Below are 21,537 nucleotides of genomic sequence, written 5' to 3'. Positions count from 1 at the left end.
CCCTAATACTCTGTAGTACATTTGCACCTGGGCCCTCACTGCATTAGAATTATATACTATATACTTACACTATAAACTGTGTTACCTTCATCACAATGCTCAAATGTTTTACACTCCAGACAGATTTTTTCTTTCTTTTTGCCTAAAATGTCTCTTTTGATAGTAAAGGTTGCTTGTTGCTGACCTCTGCTCTAGCATGTTTTTCTGTGCGCGTCCTCGCTGGAGAAAGCATGTGACTGCGCGTTCCCGCGGAGCCAGTGGGCGGAGCCTCTGAACGGTCCAACATTATTGTCTCCGCTAGTAACCAACGTCTCTCAGCTCCAGCGTGGCATCGTCTCTCTGGAGAAGAAGAGTACACCACCAAGGGGATGTTTTATCCGCTAAAACCTGCACTTCTTTGACCAAATACACACAGTGAGAACTACACAAGCGCTTGAGGATTTACCGGACTCATTATCAGTGAATAATCTCGGTATTGTTGTTGATTTCATCGACGGAAGCTCCGGATATCCAGCTTGATACCGATAGAGACTCTACTCAGGTCCTCGTCCTGACATGGACACAGCAGGAACTGTACCAGAGAAGAAAAGGTAATGCTAAAGCTACACAGCAGGCTGTGTTGTTGTTGTATTTAACAACTTTGCTGTGTAATTAGGGGTTTGAATGCTCCTCTAGGTGTGACATTATGTGCTTTATGTCGAGGTTAAATGATAGTTCAGCGTGTTTTGTTCGACGTTTGTAACGACGCTACTATCGTTAGCAACCATGCTAACATAGCTAGCTAACGTTAGCTGTCATAGAGCTGTTGACGTTAAACTGTTTACATAACATTACAAAGACAACCTTAATTAAGGCAATTAGCATATTTGTGTGTTTAATTTTTGCTAAAATCTGCTTATATTTACTAGTTTTTTGTTTTTTTTTGGACCTCTTAAGAGGCAACATTAGGGTTATTTACATCTGATTGTGACACATAGCTAACTATACTATATATCCAGTATGGAAAGTTGTCAAAAGTTGCATTTAAAACTACTTTCAGTTTCACAACACTTGTTTTCACTATGAGGTTTTACTTCAGTCATCAGCAAAGTGCAAACATATCTTGTTAGTGGCTACTGAAGTCTGTTACAGAAGGCAATTTGACAGTCAATCATCATTTGGAGGTTTATCTACTAAAATACTATCTTGAATTTCCCTCTGGATCAATACAGTTTTTATCTACCTATCTATCTATATATCTATCTATCTATCTAAAAAAAGAAGTGGAAGTGTTAACTGTGATTGTCTGTTTTCATTTTGATAGAATCTGCTTTGAATTACCACTTTTTTTGTTTTTGGGACCACTTAAGAGGCAACATTGGGGTTATTTACATCTGTTCTGAATGTGATAAATAGCTAACTATACTGTATATCCAGTAAGTTACCTCACATGTGGTGTAACTATACTATATATCCAGTAAGTTACATCCCAGGTGGTGTAACTATACTATATATCCAGTAAGTTATATCCCAGGTGGTGTAACTACACTATATATCCAGTAAGTTACATCCCAGGTGGTGTAACTACACTATATATCCAGTAAGTTTTATCACAGGTGGTGTAGCTATACTGTATATCCAGTAAGTTTTATCACAGGTGGTGTAGCTATACTATATATCCAGTAAGTTACATCCCAGGTGGTGTAACTATACTATATATCCAGTAAGTTACATCCCAGGTGGTGTAACTATACTATATATCCAGTAAGTTACATCCCAGGTGGTGTAACTATACTATATATCCAGTAAGTTACATCACAGGTGGTGTAACTACACTATATATCCAGTAAGTTACATCCCAGGTGGTGTAACTATACTATATATCCAGTAAGTTACATCCCAGGTGGTGTAACTATACTATATATCCAGTAAGTTATATCACAGGTGGTGTAACTATACTGTATATCCAGTAAGTTTTATCACAGGTGGTGTAACTATAGTATATATCCAGTAACTTACATCACAGGTGGTGTAACTATACTGTATATCCAGTAAGTTTTATCACAGGTGGTGTAACTAAACTGTATATCCAGTAAGTTACATCCCAGGTGGTGTAACTATACTATATATCCAGTAAGTTACATCCCAGGTGGTGTAACTATACTATATATCCAGTAAGTTATATCACAGGCGGTGGAAATTACTGGTCGTCTGTGATGTGCCAGCCTTCATAGTGTTCAGGGAAAAAGCTGCCAGCAGCTCATGTGAGCAGTGCTGGAGAGTGGTGTGAGGTTTCTGATGAAATATTTAGGGTTTAGTAAAGTTGTCTTTAGCTTGAATTTCTCTTGTACTTCTCTGGAGTGGACTTTACTGGACTTTGTTTGTAGTAAAGTTTGATTAGAGAGGTTATCATGATTTATATAGCTTGTTAAACTTGCCTGGAAAGTTGTCAAAAGTTGTATTTAAAACTACTTTCAGTTCCACAAAACTTGTTTTCACTATGAGGTTTTACTTCGTAGTGCATTTGAATTCCCGTTGAAGTTTTGACCAATTTGTTGCTGCGTTAAAAAAGTTCACACTTGAATTGTAATTCCTTTTAATTTTGAAGATTTTTAAACCAAGTTGCTGGTGCAAGATTTATTATTTTAATAATAAAGAACAATTAAATAGATTTATATCTATGTATTTATTTGTTACATTTTGTTTTGCAAAGTTAGGAAAACGTTTTTTAAGTCAAGACAGGTGTTGTCTTACACATAAAAGAATGAACCCAGACCAGTTACTTCCACACAGTGAAGCATACAGATTATTAATTCTAGACTGGTATCGGATCGGTACTCGGTATTGGCCGATACTCAAAACCCAGGTATCACTATCGGTATCAGGACTGAAAAAGTCGGATCGGTGCATCCCGATCACAAATATAATAGATGTTTATTGTTTGGCTAATTGATTGATTTGAATTTTATTGACTAGTTATAATTGCTTGGCATAGTCTACATTTAGTATAATGTTTTGACCTTCATGGTGTTTCTTGACATGCTACAGTGAAAACACAGTAATTAGTATTGACTGTAGAATAGGATAATTAACCCGTGCATGCCCAGACTCTGCATCCAGCAGATAGGGGGTGAAATAGCAGCAATGAAATTCTTCCACAGAGGACAACAGTAGAAAGCTTCACTTTGTAAATAAAGTCAATTAAATCCTGATGTAAAAGAGTGTTGTCTTATATGAAAAATTTGCATAGAAGAGGATGCACTTTGCACCAACGTTTTCCGGTACAATTTCTGAACTTATTGGCATGGTGAAATTAATAGAAAATGGAATTAAAAGGCCTCCCAAAAAGTATCCTGTGTTAGTAATGGGAGATGTCTTTGAAACATTATTAACCCAACGTGGGTGCTACTTGTTCCATAGTGCTTAAATAAGTAGTGTTCATCCTACATGCTGAAATCCCACTGAGCTGTTGTTAAGATCTTTTTATGGCTGTTGGTGTTGTCCAGTTGTGCCAAAATGGTTGAGTGGCATATGATGAAATGTCTGACTTGTAGACTGACTAGTTAAATATTTGCACTGTGTTTATAGTCCTTGGTGGGGATGTGTTGTAGTAGTAGACTGCATTCATGTGCTTTTCTCATTCTCTGCCAATTTGAAATGTGTCACTTTGTATAGGCCTAGATAAAGGTTAAACATCCTGTTTAGTTTCATTAGATATGTGTCAATTCTTCCTCGTTATCTCAGAAGAAATCAAGAGTTGTGGTCTGGTTTGATGCAGTTTTGTCTGGTGTCTATGAGGAGCCTCGGTGGTATAATTTCTGTCTCATCTCTTAATCACCAGGGCTTGACGTCAATAGGAGTGGCCAAATGTGGGTAGCGGTTTACAGGTTGCCCTGCTGTTCAAGTACAGTTGACACTTGTGTGCAGGCTAGTTAGAACTTGAAAAGGAATTGGTCTGACTTGCAGGTACAGGGCATATTATCTATTGTTAGTGTGTGCACATTTTTTCTTTTTTATGTTTTGTGACATAAATAAAGAAAATATGCTCTGAAGGCTTTTCTTGATCAGACTGCTAAATTTCTGCTTTCTGTGTCATTAGCTGATCAAGTTAGCATGTTACTGTGTTTAAAAAAAAATGCAGAGAGGGTTTTGCCAGCGAGGTGTATATAAAGGAAAACAAGCAGTTTAATCTTCCTAAAGGAGCACTGATTGATTGTGCAGGAAACTTTCTCTTCACTGGAGGGTAAAGTCTCATATCAGAAAGCATTTGCGAGAGTTTCGTTGTGCAGTAAGCTGTCAAATCCCACTTTTATCTGTGTAATGATGCCTCTTTTTTTGCTTTCTTCATTAACAAATAGGCCACTGTCAAAATGGCTTTGACAGAGCGTTTCATAGAATGCAAGGAAGGAAGTATGAAAACAATATAGCGCTATAGTTGTCGCGTCAGCTGATTTTACCGCAGAGATGTGTTTCCATACTTTACTGTATGTGTAGTATTTACCATTTTGGATTTAACATGTGAGAGTGCAGGTCGTATCCACGCGGACCCTCCGCTGTTTTCTACTTTTTCGTTTCGGCTCGCTGAGGCCGACTGAGGTTTGTTTTGGTGACGAATACGGAACGGATATGACGTCATGTTACTCATAGACTCAAATGAAGCAAATATATTGATTCTAACATTAAAAAATCTATTTCAAAATCGTTAAAAAAAAATCGCGACACATTCCCCAATACTCCCAATTCGATACTATCACGATACTTGGGTGCTGATTCGATATGTATTGTGATTTTTAAGTATTGCGATTCAATATTATGATTTATTGCGATTTTTTTGTTAACTTTTTTTTAACACTAGATGGGAAAAAGTTAAGTCATACACTTCTGGGAACTTTTAGTTTGGAAAATATCTAAATTAATACAGTAATAATGTTTGATTTTCAGCATGTATGTAGTCAGAGATGTCCTGAAGTCAAATATATCAGTCATTATCAGGCATTATTTATTAAATTTTTTTTCTCCAGCAACCCAAAAATCAAAGAATGAAGACATTTCCCTCACAAATTAGTGGTATTTTCTTTAATTTATAAGGGACATGTAATGTTTTATACTTCTGGTGAATATAATCCATCAATCTTAATTCCATATATGTATTTTTTATATACAGTTCCCTTTGTTAACACCTTATTTTGAAAACCAGATGTAATCACACATGTAAACTTCCACATACTTTGCCAAGTGTGTCGCTAGCTCTCCCGTCCGCTCCGTTCTCTTTATGCATCCATGGGCAGCTCTATCGGGGCCGGTGAATGCATTTAACATAAATGTCAGTATATGGGTGCCCTATAGTTGTCGCGTTGGCTGATTTGACCATGGATATGTGTTTCCATACTTTACTGTATGTGTAGTGTTTACCACTTTGGATTTAACATGTGAGAGTGCAGGTCGTATCCACGCGGACCCTCCGCTGTTTTCTACTTTTTCGTTTCGGCTCGCTGTGGCTGACTGAGGTTTGTTTTGGTGACGAATACGGAACGGATATGATGCCACGTTACTCGTAGACTCAAATGAAGCAAATATATAGATTCTGGCATTAAAAAATCAATTTCAAAATCATAAAAAGAATCGCGACACATAGGTGAATCGATTTTTGTCCCCCACCCCTAGTTTACATTGTAGTTAATGGAACGCCCGGTGCATCTCGCTAAAGGGTGCCGTGTGCAGCGGTACCAAATGCTGACGGTCATTACTAAGCCTCTGTATTTAACGCCCTGGGAATGAGAACAGGCTGGCACTTACTATCTTTAATCATCATTAATGAGTGGAACTAGCTCAGGTGGTAACATTTGACCAAAGTTTTACATAATGAAAACTGCAGCTTTCACAAAGGAAATTTAAAATGTGATATAAAGATAAATATATTAATACAGCCCGCACAAATTCAGTTTACAGTAAGCGTTTCCCTCTATTGTTTATCTGAATGATTGATTATTTATAGAGTAGTTGAACTCTAGGAAATATCTTCCACCATCACCGTCACTGAACCACCAACTCTATTATTCCACTTCCAAAATATGGTGTAATACTGATTTTATCATCCACTGCAGTATTCAAAGCCTGTTGGTAACACACTAATAGCATCATACTCAGGAATGTAAGGAAACCCCTACTATGATGCTTCCAAAAATGGCACTTCATGTATTAATATCATGCCAAGGGTCATTTGCCAAGGGTCATTTGTCTGTAAAAAGGTTGATTTCCAGTGTCGCTTTGCTTTTATTTCCATATTGGGTAGAGGTTTCAGTTGTGGTGTTTCCCCGAACTACATTATATAATAGATAAGACAGTGTTTACTGTCACATTACACAGGACTGACAGATAGTGAGAACGTTTCTCTTGCAAAATAGGTCAGCCCCTAGTAACAAAATAAACAGACATCTCTGGTAGCATTGGCAAGGCTGATTCTTTATTATACACTGGTTTGTTTTCCCATTAATCTCCAATCCACTTGTTCAGACCCGTTAACAACTCTAATACATTTCATTTACATAATACCACTCATTCTTATCAGAAAACAATACAACTCTAATTAAAGATAGTGAAACTGGAAATGTTAAAGCATGCATGGCCATGTGCATTAACAGTGTTATGTAACGGTGGCCTCTCTGCTCGCCTTTGTTTTATCATCAAGGGAACGGTTTTGTTTTCATTCCATGTTTCATGAACGAGTTTTCTTCTCCCCCTTTGAAAGTTTGAAAACAGTACTTTTTATAATTATGTATCACAGTACTGAATTGGACACACAAGTGTTTATTAGACACTTGTGTCACGACTGTTTTCTTTAAAATTGGATACTGTAAAAAGAGGTTATGCTTTCAGCACAATCCGCTTTCTTTTGAAAGTTTAAATAAGTTTAACTTGCTTTACTTACTGAAACCTTCTGGTATTGTAGAAATACACAGTGGCTCAGACACTGTACAGTTTGTCATGTTGAATGTAGGCTTAAGGCTGGCCCACACTAAAAGATTTTTCAAATCTTAACAGATTTTCAAAATGTTAGCGATCTCACACATGATGACATGTTATGTTAAATTTAATAGTTTTGCTCCTATAGTGTGTGGAGAGCAACGATTTGGCCAAAACAGCACACCACACACTAACAGATTCCATCCCGACTCAAAAAATGGAAACCTTGCAAAATATCTCGCGATCAAACGTGACTTTAGTGTAAACAAACATGGTGGACGACGAGCAGGAAGAATTATCGATGTTAGTTTTTGCACTACCTTGTACTGAAAATTCATGAAGGATGGATGGATGAAGTCATGGAGACACGTTAAATAAACACTTGCGTCTTTGCCACAAATTCACAAGTCGGTCTATTTCTTTAGAACATCACAAAATCTGGGTTTTGCTGACGATTGTCGAGAGGGGGGTATCGAGCCCCAAATCGGCTCGATTCTCGTGTAGAGTGTACCCGACATTAGTGAATGTCCCCCTCTGTGTTGTACCTCGGCCCTGTATTCAGTGGAGGTGTATTGCAATGGAATATTACAGCTGAACTTCATTTGAATAGGATTTGCATGAAGGCAGCATGTGATACTACGGGATGCAGCCACTACAGAGGAAAACAATTTGTGTACAGGCTTGTACTAATCAATCATCTGGCCTCAAGTGGTACCACAGTTTATAACAATGTGTGGAGTTTAAGTGTCATTACATCATCAGAAGCTTAGCCAGTATTGAGCGAGAGGACTTTCCCAGTGTTCCCTGTCTATGTGCAATGGCTTGTTAATCATTTGGGATAATTTCACCCTGTCATGATAAATTAACTATTTACATGAATGTAGATTAGAGGTGATTGTTACAGTAAGAGCCAAAAGTCAGACTTGAAAGAAAGGAAATGTGTTGATACAATACAGAAGTGATTGCATAACTCCGCGATCAGCTTTCATGATGACTGGATATGTTCTGGCTAATGTCCTGTGGGGTTGACAGGAGATATTGTAAATATTTGTTAATGGTATTGGCAAATGTGCAAACATGTGGATGAATGTATACAGTTGTAGCTGTAATTGCAGTCTGGGTTGAAACATGTTTATATTACAGAACACATAAACATCTTTGAGAGGAGGAGGATGATGGTATACGCACCACCAAGAACCTCAGTTACACATAATTTGTATGCAGGCATTTGTCATCAAATGGGGATTAGATGAGCAGGGGGATATCCAGTAGAGTTGTGGTTTTGCCATGATCATGGGTTGGATGGGTTGGATTTTTGTATTTGTTTTTTTTAAGATTTTTGTTTAAATCCCTAGGGTTGAAAGTGGTTACTATTTTATTTGTTGTTTGTTTTCTGCACAGTTAGAACCCCCCACACACTCACAGATGTTTTGCTCAGGCTCGCTTGGGTCAGTTTCAGGGTTGGAGCTGCCTAGGAGACAAAGGTCACGCTCAGACTTTTTACCCAGATGAATTATTTTGTAGTCTGTATTTGGTGGAAAGTAGGGCTGACAATATTATGATATATATCCTCAAAATGATATAAAAATGTCTATCGTATATATTTTTCGACATTGTTTCTATCGCGATATAGGCTAGACTTATATTTATTTTATTTTTTTTAATAATTTTGCTTAAAACTTTTATGTTCATTTTGCACTCAAGTTCTTACAATGAGAAAATAATCGGTAATTTTCATTTGTCAAGTATATAAGTCACACAGGAGTATATAAAAATAGTAGAGACTTTTTAATGTCTTTTTTAAATCCGACACCAATCCGATACTGTCTTTTTCCCTCTCTTAAACAACTAAGTTTAATAGATTTGCTAACTTTAGATAATTTGCAGATTGAGGTTATTAATACAAAATATAATGAACTAATTAAATGATGATGTAATATTATAGATTAAACTACCCAGCAGTTGATACTGTATAAAGTAATTAAAATGTCCTCCACATTTACAAGCTACAACATTAAAGTGATGAACTCTTTAATGCATCAATAATTAGAATACAATAATATAATATATATTATTCTGCATAATGAGTACTTTTACTTTTGGTACTTGGATGCTAATACTTATGTACTTTTACTTGAGTAGCCTAATATTTTGAATGCATGACTTTTCCTTGTCGCTAGTATTTTACACTGAAGTATTACTACTTTTACATAAGTAGAGATCTGAGTTTTTCTTCCAACTCTGTATGTTAATATTAGTTTATTGAAATATTAAAAGGGTTTCCTTTCACTTACATGCACACAGTTATCAGATACAGTTAATGCAGTGTAGTGTGTGCACCTGTTTACCTCTCCATCATCTACTGCTGTCTCTCTCTTCTCTCTCCAAAGTGCGTTCGCACACGGAGGTTTCCCCTCTAGTAAAAATGAGTTGTTTACTGTTTTAGTTTGTTTTGGGGTGACTCCATAACGTAATGTTATGCAATGTGGGGTTTATGAAATCATGAAGAAGACAAAACACTCTGCCATTTTTCCTCTCCTCTTCCCGCTGTAAGTCTCTCAGCGTCAGACTCCCGCACACATGGTAGGTTTAGAGAGCTGCAGGATGAGGGGCAGAACCATCGCACATTCACACACATTACGTTTTCTGTCTGGGCTACACTAAAACTCACATTCGTGGCTTTAGCCCTGGAAAAATGATCTGGCAACGCCAACACAGAAGAGTGTATGTGCTGGACTGAGCCCATGACAGCTCCAGCACAGATGCCGACATAGAATTGCGTATGTAACGGAAATGGATCGGATTATACTTTTTCTTTCCAGTCATTTATACGGAGTATCGGATTTGCGTATCCATAAAAAATAGGCTTTGCCATGTGCTATTATTTCATATAAACTGTTTATTTATTGAATTACCAGAAAACATGCTATATAGTGATATATATCGTTATCGAGATATGAAGTAACCTATACCTTGATAGAAGATTTTGGCCATATCGCCCAGCCATAATGGAAAGTTTTGGACACTACCCTTCTCTACCTTATGAAAAATCTGTCTGCAACCTGCCAGATGATTTGATAAGCTGGAGGCTGATTTTAGTCATCTGGTCCATTTTCTTATTAGAGAGCCTTAAATAACAACATGACCTTGGTCAATGCTGTAAGTACATAACAGATCAATTTCAATTAGGTGTACATTTCAAAGCCAAGGGCTGTTGAACTGCCATCCATTTTGTTGTGACGCTGCCTCAGTGTCATCTAAATGCATTTGAGCTTATGAGTTTGTGGTTGTGAGAGGGATAATGGCATAAAGTCAGCAGCAGTCAGGTTGACTCTTGCTATTATGTTACAGATTTAGCCAGTCTATTTATGTTGGTGGTCATGAGAGCTTCCCACGTGCTCACCAATACAAATAAAAACTCAAAAGAGTGCTTAGCTTAAAAGCCAAGGTGTTTCCATTGTGAGAAATCAATAAGTGAATAATTTAATAGTGACTTGCACAAGTTATTTTGTCCTTAAAAGTCTGCTGTTCTTTGTCCTTTTTAAAATACTGCCAGGTCTCAAGATGTTTACAGTGTAGTGAGAGTCCATTAGTCAGACCTTGGATAACTGCCTGGATAAATGCTTGATCTAATATGGGGCTAGTACGAGCAGTAAGCAGTTGTGAGGCCATCTAATGTAAGAAATAATAGAAATATGACAGTTTGTTTGTCCTGGTAGTTGAAGGTGTCACTCACGCTGTGATTGTGTGTGATCTCTGTGTTAGTGCCAGTATTATCATTCTCCTCCCTGTAGAGCCGCTCAGCCAGACTTGTAAATGTCAGGGTGATTGGTGTTACACTGTAGCTTGGCTGTGCAGTGTGCACCAGACAGGAGAGGCCATGCCCGGCTTCCCAGCCAATCACTCTACGGGGGCGGACTCCATTTCTTTTGATCGGCAGCCAATAAAATGGCTGCAGATAGCCATGTATGTAAATGAGTCTGACAGGGGTCCAGACGACAGCTTGGCTGTGAGCTGGCTTGTTGCGGACTCCAGCTGCTGCAGCCTCCCCAGTGACAGGCCAGTGGCTGACCACTACTCTGTAAACACACTCTCAGTCAGAACAGGGAGGGGGATGTCAGCTCTTGTAGTGTGCATAGAGGGATCAAAACCAGTTTGTGTCCAAGCTGTGGCTGACCCACCACCTGTCTCCCGCAGGGTGAGCTCGGAGCGGAGGAAGGAAAAGTCAAGGGATGCAGCGCGAAGCCGGCGTGGGAAGGAGTCGGAGGTGTTCTACGAGCTGGCACAGGAGCTGCCCCTGCCCCACAGCGTCAGCTCCAGCCTGGACAAGGCCTCCATAATGAGGCTCATCATCAGCTACCTGCGCATGAGGAAACTGCTCAGCACTGGTCAGTATCTGTAGTTGTACCTGTCAGTAGGCAATTTATCTTGAGGCACAATCTGTATTTTTTAAAATTTTAATTCTGGTCTCTTAAATTGTGCAGCAATTATCATTATTATCTTAGAGGAAGCTTGAGAATGAATTCTTTGACATCCTAAATGGAGTGAAAGAAAAAGTGAGCACAGTTTTAGATGCAGAGGAAAACCAAAGCAAACCCACATAGATGGTTAAACACTGAGTCAGCTGCTTTAAGAAATCGACTCAGACATACATATTGCAGATATACCTGTTGGTAGTGTGTTTTCTGTGTGTTGCAGTATCCTGCCCTGAAAACATGTTCTTTTGACAATAAAGACTTTTCATGTCAATTTATTCCTCTTGTTTTTTATTTTCTGTCCCTACCAATCTTTATCTCTCTCATCTCCTCTCCTCTGTTATCTCCTCCAGATGAGCCAATGGCAGAGGAGGAGACAGAGCTCGATACACAGCTAAACAGCTCCTACCTAAAAGCTTTGGAGGGCTTTCTCGTTGTGCTGTCTGAGGACGGAGATATGATCTATCTCTCCGAGAATGTCAACAAGTGCCTCGGGCTGGCGCAGGTTGGTGTGATTTGACTTGCTGTGTGTCAACGTTATACCGTAGAGGAAAGAGATTTCGGTTGATGGGAAACGGAGTCAGAAGCAGAAACAAAATATGGTTACTGTTAAGTTTTTAAATCCACTAATCACTACACATACAGTAAAGTATGGAAACACTTTGGGTTTCACACATTACCAGGAGAAGCAGAATTAGACATCATGGCTAAAGCTGCAAGCTAGCTCTGTCATGGACGAAAAAACTTTATCGTATTGCGGTAAGGTGCGGTCAAGCCAGCTGTCACTCTCATCTCCGTGGTCAAATCAGCCGACGCTACAACTGTAGAGCACCCATATACTGACATTTATGTTAAATGCATTCAAACGGCCCCGATGGAGCTGACCATGGATGTATAAAGAGAACGGAGCTAACGGGAGAGCTAGAGACACACTTGGCAAAGTAAGCGGAAGTTTACACGTGTGATTACATCTGGTTTTCAAAATAAGGTGTTAACAAAGGGAACTGTAAATACAAAATACATAAATTGATATAAGGTTAATTGGATTATATTCACCAGAAGTATAAAACATTATATAAATAGAAAATACCACTAAAATTTGAGCGAAATATCTTCTTTGATTTTTGGGTTACTGCCTGACAATGACTGATATATTTGACTTCAGGACATCTCTGACTACATACATGCTGAAAATCAAACCTTTTTTACTGTATTAATTTAGATATTTTTTAAAGTAAAAGTCCCTAGAAGTGTATGATTCAACTTTTTCCCATGGTCTAGTGTTAAAAAAGTTAACAAAAATGGCAATAAATCGTAATATTGCAATCGTAATACATATCGAATCGGCACCCAAGTATCGTGATAGTATTGAATCGGGAGATAGGTGTATCGCCCCAGCCCTAATGTCCACCATGAACAACTATAAACTGCTACATGTATGAACATGTATGTGGTTAAAGGACTTACACTCCTGTTCTCCCTCTTTCTGCTGCAGTTTGACCTGACTGGCCACAGTGTGTTTGACTTCATACATCCCTGTGACCAGGAAGAGCTGAGGGAGATGCTGGTCTACAAAACAGGTGAGGGACAACAACAGTGAGCAGTGTCACATTAGAAGACCTCACTGATGGACAGAACTGGGCGCACACAAGCACTCCAATCAGCAAGGAATCCAATTCACTCTGTGTTGGCACATTCAGACCAGGAGGCTGTCAGAACAAGTTATTATTTCCCACTTCAGTCCAGAGGTCAAAGTGATTAGAGTTGGCTATCATTGGACTTAAGTGACCTTTCACTCAGCATTACTGGAACAGCACGCTATATCACTGGCACATGTCCAATTTGCTTTGTGTCAGTGGATTAAAATTGTTTGCTTTTTTTTAGGTATAATTTCCAGTAAGTTCAATCAGTAGAACTTCCTCAGTAGAACTTTTAAGTGAAATGAATTAGGCTAAAACGTCCCAGTTGTTCCCTCTGAAATGTGCTTCATAACCTAATTTGTTATCAATGCTTGCCATGCATTTGAGCCTGCATTTGCCTTTTCTGCTTGGCAATTTACCACACTGATATCATCTCAGCTACAACGGCTAATAACTCCACTTCCTTTATTTCACTTGCTGTTGCTGAATTTACAGCTTAATATCCCCTCAGAATGCAAATGACAACTGTTGGCAGTAGGCAACATTTTATGGTTTATATTAAAACAATGAAATAAAAAAACTGAAATAGGGACAGTCAACATCTCTTCCTGTTTGTGTGATTTCAGGCTCCAAAAAGGCCAAGGAACCAAACACAGAGCGCAGCTTCTTCCTCCGAATGAAATGCACTCTCACCAGCAGGGGCCGCACCGTCAATGTCAAATCAGCTACATGGAAGGTAGGCTGTAGCGAGGAAATGCCCTCAAAAACAGTACCATAAGTTAATTCATAATTATTACCGTTGTCATTTTACCATGTGCAAGTATCAACACTAGGGATGTTGGTGTGGTCAATCAAATTTCAGGAAACATTTTAATTGAAAAAACATTATCCTTTTAATTATTCTATATTATAATATATTTTAAAGATGACAGGAATGTCTCTCTTCAGTGTTGTAGGTCATGTCAAAACACGAGACTGTGTAATGACAGTTATTGTGTCTAATGCCACTCCCCACTCTCAGCCTGTAAGATGGCAAGCAACTAAATACATGAAATCATTTTAGTATAAAAGTATTAAAAAATTAGCTGATGTTGAAGTTATATCAGAATAAACGTTGGCCTGTAGGGGACGAGTTAGAAAACTTTGGAGTTTAAATGCACAAACTAGAAAGATACAGACTGCATTATAGCGGATGTCTACATCAACAGTAATTCAATGAGCTAATGTACAAAGGAAATGGACCATCATGCTAGTCTTAATGCAAATTAAACCATCAGTGTCTCCGATTGACATATATAGACCTTTTCATTGCCATTCTGTCAGCATTAACAAACATTGCAACAGGAAGTACAAAGGGGCCCAGCTAGACAAGGTCTATACACATAGGAAACCTGCATTAGATGTAGCCATTATTTGAATAGGTTATGAACTTAAATGAAAAGGAGTTGAGTAAGCGCAAGAACTCAAATAATTAACCAACCAAATATAATGCACTTAAAATATCTTATGTATTTAAAGATCATTTATTTGTAAAGCCCTTAATCACAAGTTAATCTCAAACTCTCATCAACATGACAGTGGGCAAATATGTTTTCTTTATACAAATGTATGTATATATTTATTATTAGAAATAAATTAACAACACAAAACAATGACAAATATGTCCAGAAACCCTCACAGGTACTGCATTCAGCATAAAAAATATGCTCAAATCATAACATGGCAAACTGCAGCCCAACAGGCAACAACAGCTGTCAGTATGTCAGTGTGCTGACTTGACTATGACTTGCCCCAAACTGCATGTGATTATCATAAAGTGGGCATGTCTGTAAAGGGGAGACTCGTGGGTACCCATAGAACCCATTTTCATTCACATATCCTCAGGTCAGAGGTCAAGGGACCCCTTTGAAGATATCCATGCCAGTTTTTTCCTTGCCAAAATATAGCTGGAAATGCTAATAAAAATGTAATGACCCTCCTGTTGTGGCTCTCTAGGTGCTCCACTGCTCTGGTCATGTCCGTGTATATGACGGCCACACTGAGGAGACTTCCAGCGGGCACAAAGAGCCCCCCGTCCCCTACCTGGTGTTGATCTGTGACCCCATCCAACACCCTTCCAACATTGAGGTCCCTCTGGATACCAAGACCTTTCTCAGCCGCCACACGATGGACATGAAGTTCACGTATTGTGACGAGAGGTGAGTTTGACATGGATCGATTCAGCTACTGAAGCCACCTGTGTAGTACTTCTCTTTGGCTATTACTGCCAAAGCTCTCACTGGCATAGTCATACAGAGCCACCTAGTGGTCACTGTAGATACTACGGAAGCCTTGTCTGCATGTCAGTGGAGGAATTCATCTTTTTTTTATGCTTGTTCAGGATCACTGAGCTCATGGGTTATGATCCAGAGGACCTGTTGAATCGTTCTGTGTACGAGTACTATCATGCTCTGGACTCAGACCATCTTACCAAGACTCACCACAACTGTAAGTATGAACAACAAGAGTGCATTGATTCCAGCTGTGTTATTTTTGCCAAATCTTTTACCAAATGTCTGAATCTATCTTTTCTCATTTTCTCTTTTATTTCTCTTTGCTCCTAGTGTTTGCAAAGGGCCAGGTCAGCACAGGCCAGTACCGGATGTTAGCTAAAAGAGGAGGCTTTGTGTGGGTGGAAACACAAGCCACTGTCATCTACAGCAACAAGAACTCCCAGCCACAGTGCGTTGTCTGTGTCAACTTTGTGCTCAGGTACTATAAAGGCTCTTGAAGAGATTGTAATGTATTAAATAGTCAGTTTTCTTGTGTTTTTTTCTAAAGTGAAGTGCGATAGCTGAAGAATTGGCTTGTACAAAAAAAGCTAGATCACAGACAGTGTTTTTGTGGTTATTCTCAGAGCCATTGCAAAAGTACTTACCGCTGCATAACTCTGTTACAGTGGCATCCAGGAGGAGAAACTGATCTTGTCTCTGGAGCAGATCGAGGATGTGAAGCCAGTGAAGGAGGAGGAGCAGCAGGAGGAAGAAAAAGTTGTGGTTGAGAGCAGCCAGCCGAAGGACGAGGAGAAAGGCCCAGAGCTGGATGTGATCAAACTGTTCACTCAGACGGTAGAGGCCGAGCCTCTGGTTAGTCTGTATGACCAGCTGAAGGCAGAGCCAGAGGCACTCACCCTGCTGGCCCCGGCTGCTGGAGACGCAATCATCTCCCTGGACTTCAGCTGCCCTGGTTCGTAGTCTCATATATACACAATTAGAACGTTATGAACTTATAGTTTATGTCCTGTGTGATTGAACCCATTCTAACCTCCCACCTCTGTCTTCTGGTACAGATTCAGAGATCCAGCCTCTATACAATGATGTGATGCTTCCCTCCACCAGTGAAAAGCTAGCTCTGCCTCTGTCCCCTCTGCCGCCCAGCGAGCCTCTCCATGTCGCCACTAACAGCTGTAAGGATGCCAAAGCTGAAGGCTATGCACCAGCCCCGTCCACCACATCGCCCTCCTCAGAGGTCAGTCAGTTATTGTCATTTTCAGAGGTGTGCATCTTTCCCTCTCAAGACGATTTGATACACATCTCGATACATTGTCTGCGATACGATACAGTTCGATATAGCACTACTTTCATACAATCCGATTTGGCTCTGATCCAGTTTAACATAATTCATAGTATTCTCATGACGTGTCATATATTTCCTATACCGATATGGCTCACTGCGGCTCATTGGTCATGGCTGTAATTTAATGATAATAACCTTTAATTTCAATTGCCGTTTGCCTTATATCTGTAATGATGATGTGAGGAAATACTATGAATTAGTGACACGGTGTCCCACAGACAGCATTCTATGTCTAATAGAGCACTACAGGAATGAGTCCTAAAACCCAGAAATTAGCAATTTAGCACGTCCAGTTCCCTCTTCTCAAAGTCAGTGGGTTTTTGAAATGAAATAAGGTCTGGGGTTAACACAAGCTTAAAATATTTTAATGTTTTGTTCTACGACATAAAATACATCAGTAAATATCCCACTCGTGAATTTTGAAGCCTGTATGTGTCTTTAAAAAGGCGGTTGTTAACAAGTGGCTAAATGAGACTACTAAACGTCATCACGCCGACTCGTCCACCTTTACAGCCTCGTTGTGTATACTCACGTTCATGTGACCGTGGTGTAGTTTGTTTTTAGCCTAACGTTAGCTTTTTACTTCTGGGGAAATCATTTACACTTCAAAAATCATAACGGTGGTGTTCATTTGTGGAGCTTATCTTGCTGAACAAAACTTGTAAGTATCATAAACGTCTGTTTGCTACAGAGATTATTTTCTGCAATAATCCAAAACCCAATGGAAAAATCCCATTGGCTTTTTGTCGAGGGAACCAGATCGATGCTAACTTCCTGGTTGGACTACAAAAATACGTCATCCCTGCAGCACTCTATTGAAACAGTTGATGCACAGACAAGTGTTATTTCACTGCATCCACTCACAGTGGCCAAAAACTAGACTGAAGAATGTGTTGACACATCTGTACCCAGCTAGCTGCTATATATATATATATATATATATATATATATATATTTATATATTAGAGTAGCAGTGGGACACTAGGCAGTTTAAGCTAGCGATGCTAGTTTATTTGCACTTGGAAAATTTAGCCAAAGATGGTAGCCCAAACTGTTGAATGTAGCTTAGCCTTCAGCATTCAAAACAATCGCTTGACACATTTTAATCCCTTTTTGTTTATGTGACTGTTCTACAACTAGTTCCACACTAATGACTGAGTTAGGGGTCGGGTCTCGTTTCCTGTTTCTCCTCTCGTAACGTTACACACACACCTCGCTCTCTCGCTTTCTGCTTTCTGCTTTTACCACATCCATGTCATACACACGCATGACATTTAAAAAGTGGCTCAAGTGGAGCTATTTCTGACTGTATCGGTTTATGACAGGTGTATCACTTTCTGACAAATTCCCCTCAAAATTGAAGTCAGATCAATAGTTTTATATCGATGTAGCCGTATCTAAGACTATTTTATTGATTTTGGTTCATCTTTACACCCCTAGTAATTTTGCGGTTTAGATAATAAACTTTTTTCTCCACTTACTAATGAACTTTGACTTCTTTTCTCTTCAGGCTGACAGTCCAATGGACTTTTGTTTCCCCATGGACTCAGAGATGAACTCAGATTTCAAACTAGACTTGGTGGAGAAGCTGTTTGCCATCGATACAGAGCCCAAGACCCCCTTCACCACACAGGTAATAATGCCACCATTGCATTTAAATCAAGTTAATTGTTGATCTAATTCTAGGGCGCCAACTAAACTATTATTTTCATTGTCAATTAATCTGTTTATTATTTTCTCGATTAATCGATTAGTTGTTTGGTCTATAAAATGGTAAAAAAAATGTCGATCAGTGTTTCCCAAAGCCCAAGATGACGTCTTCAAATGTCTTGTTTTGCCCACAGCTCAAAGATATTCAGTTTACTGTCATAGAGGAGTAAAAAAACCAGAAAATATTCACATTTAAGAAGCTGGAATCAAAGAATTTAGACTTTTTTCTTAGAAAATTACTCAAAGCGATTAATCGATTATCAAAATAGTTAGCAATAATAGATTAATTAAACTAATTCAGTAAAAGTTTTTCTGTATTCTGATTCATTAAACCTTTTTTTTCTCCCCTGAAGGCAATGGAAGACTTAGATCTGGAGATGTTAGCTCCCTACATCCCCATGGATGATGACTTCCAGCTGCGCAGTTTGACCCCAGACGAGCCTCTGTCTTGTGGACCAGTCAAATCCCTCGAGAGTTCTCCAGTCCACGTCACACGGGACATCCACAGCTTCCCCAGCTCCCCATTCAGTGAACCAGGCAGTCGCACAGCTTCCCCAGCACTGCTTACCGCCCCTCAACCTGCCACCATCGTTGCTAAGAGGTAAAGTCTCTCAAATGCTCATTTATGTAAGGGATAATGTACAGCGAGTCGGTCATTGTTGTGAAATAAACGATGTGACACCCTGACGCGAAGGGATTTATTTCGTAACAATAACCCCCTAGCTGTACATTATCCCGCTTATTACACAGCTACTTACTTAAGAAATCAATAATTTGACACTAAAATGGTCCTCAGAGTCCGACATCAGAACTGCGTCCATAACAACGGTCTGCTATAAAGAACTAACAGACCGGAGAATGTTGTGATTGACCAATCAGAATCGAGTATTCAACAAAGCTGTGTAATAACGCTTTATAATGCTTTTTGGGTTAGCTGATCAGTATTGATATGCCACAGGACCAGGGGTTGAATTGTAATCAAAATATTACTCAAGTAAAAGTACTCAATATGCAGATTGGCCCATTTCAGAATATTATAATAAGCATTGATGCATTCATGTATTTATCATTTTTAATGTTGCAGCTGGTAAAGGTGGAGCTAACTTTAAATACTTTATATACTGCTGGGTAGTTTAATCTATATTATTACAACGTTTTGTTGAATACTCAACTCTGATTGGTCAATCACAGCGGTCTACGGTCTGTTATTTCTTTATAGCGGACCGTTGCTATGTATAACAGACTGTTGCTATGGGCGCAGTTCTGATGTCGGACTCTGGAGGACCGTTTTTGTGTCAAATTATTGATTTCTTAATTAAGTAGCTGTGTAATAAGCCGGCTAATGTACAGCTAGTGGGTAATTGTTGTGAAATAAACCCCTTCAGGGCGATGCAAGTCCTCTCCCGACACGGTCGCCCTGTCTGGGTTTATTTCACAACAATGAATACTGAAACCACAGAACCCCCTCACATAACAAATCCCAATTTAACCCCTGCGCAGGACCCCACAGCTGGACAAAGAAGTGTCGCTCAGGACCCTGGCAGCTCAGAACGCACAGCGCAAAAGAAAACTGGGTGACATAAAAGACCTTATTGGACAGGTAAGACCTCAACTTCTAAGCATGGCTTATAGATATATATTTCTTACTTTATATTTTCAGATGGAGAGTTTGAGTGTCTATTTTGTGATTTCCCCAGGAACAAGTGGATCAGGGCAAAAAGCTGAAGGCCTCAGAGTCAGGAACAACCAGGACCGTACTTCTGCTGCCTTCAGGTGAAGAAACTAGACCTGCGATAAATACTTTAGACTGTAACTTGATACCAACTCTTAGTTTAACTCTTAAATATGGTGTTGTGTCTTAGATTTGGCGAGTCGTCTGCTGGGCAGCACATCAGATGGCACCAGCTCCCTTCTCAACCTGCCACAGCTCACCCGCTACGACTGCGAGGTCAACGCCCCCCTGCAGGGTCGCCAGTTCCTGCTGCAGGGAGAGGAGCTGCTGCGCGCTCTGGACCACGTCAATGTAATCTAACTAAAATGGAAGGAGTCTCTGCTCACCGCTGGACTAGACTGGACACTACAATTTCTCCCTCATATTGTCACTCCCTCTCCAAGCCCCCTGACCTCACCCCTCTGCCCCTTATTTATGTCTCTGTATGAGTTTGACTATAGTCTGGCTGCTGTTTGTGCACCTCGTGATATCTGCAGCATTCCACCGTGACAAACAACCATAGCAGCATCTGGGTTTTGGTGCAAGGGATTCAGGCATCATGAGATGTCCAATTGTCGTTTTTTTTTGTTTGTTTTTTTCTCTCTTCCGGGGAGTCTCTCAGCACACAACGCCTCGACAGATGACCCCTTTTCCAGCAGGTCACCACAGACCCTGGCGCTACTGCCAGCAGTGTATTGTAAGCTTCAGTCGCACAATTTATATTTTCTTAAAAAGAAAAATATTACCAGCAATATATATTAAGCCTTTTTAAAGTCGTTTTAATGGGATTTGAACAATTTTATTTTTCCTCCCATACTTGTATGTTGTAGTACTCGTACCTAACAAGAAGTCTTTAGTCCAGATTATGTATGAACATATTTGTTTAAACCCTAGGTGGTTTGAATGTTATCTCCATTTACTAGCTTTCAGTCTTTGAGGTAAATGCATTTAATTGTGTAGCAGTCCAGTACATGTCACTTTATTACTTTACTGTAAGTGTGTGTTACTGTACATATACCAGGGAAGTTTTAATTTACTCAGTACGGCTTCACAGCTTCGACTCTTACTATGAAATCTGAGAGTAACCGCTTCACTTCTTTTGTTTGCTTCTCATCATGGAGGATTGCCGTTTTTTCTCTAACATTAATCTAATTTATGTTTTTGGTTTTTACTGTGCGTGACATACTCAAAACAGTCTGTTAAAATAAGTAGGATATTCGTATTTTACTTGTGTGATCATTGTCATCATGGTAGCACTTGTGAGTTGTCAAACTTGTTTGCTCAGTTTAATGGTAGTCAGTTTAATACCATTGATCAATGCCATATTGTTGGATCTCTCATGCTTATTGTTGCCGCCTAACATTAAATGGCTTTAATAAAGTACATTGTTTCAGGTTTCATTAACATTCACAAACTGTATTTTGGTTTAGAAAAAACAATACAT

At 39.3% G+C, this 21,537-nt stretch overlaps 1 protein-coding gene across 2 annotated transcripts; it reads left to right on the top strand.

The window, feature by feature from the left end:
- The first annotated feature begins 264 nt into the window (after positions 1 to 264).
- Positions 265 to 21,476, top strand: hif1aa (hypoxia inducible factor 1 subunit alpha a). 2 transcript variants are annotated; one of them, XM_074660537.1, is made up of 15 exons: positions 265 to 590; positions 11,140 to 11,330; positions 11,771 to 11,922; positions 12,913 to 12,997; positions 13,684 to 13,793; positions 15,053 to 15,255; positions 15,438 to 15,544; positions 15,661 to 15,808; positions 15,996 to 16,282; positions 16,386 to 16,564; positions 18,183 to 18,305; positions 18,736 to 18,983; positions 19,883 to 20,006; positions 20,080 to 20,155; positions 20,245 to 21,476. In XM_074660537.1, exons 1-15 carry the CDS (start codon positions 556 to 558, stop codon positions 20,412 to 20,414), a joined length of 2,238 nt encoding a protein of 745 aa, XP_074516638.1. In that variant the 5' UTR covers positions 265 to 555; the 3' UTR covers positions 20,415 to 21,476. The 2 variants fall into 2 exon arrangements, with proteins under 2 accessions (XP_074516638.1, XP_074516637.1); XM_074660536.1 differs by having other exon boundaries at positions 268 to 590; positions 19,883 to 20,155.
- The last annotated feature ends 61 nt before the right edge of the window (positions 21,477 to 21,537 follow it).

Source organism: Sebastes fasciatus, chromosome 15, assembly GCF_043250625.1.
Source record: "Sebastes fasciatus isolate fSebFas1 chromosome 15, fSebFas1.pri, whole genome shotgun sequence".
NCBI classification, from domain to species: domain Eukaryota; kingdom Metazoa; phylum Chordata; class Actinopteri; order Perciformes; family Sebastidae; genus Sebastes; species Sebastes fasciatus.
Note: the sequence above shows the minus strand (reverse complement) of the source record. Positions and strands in the feature narration are given on the sequence as shown.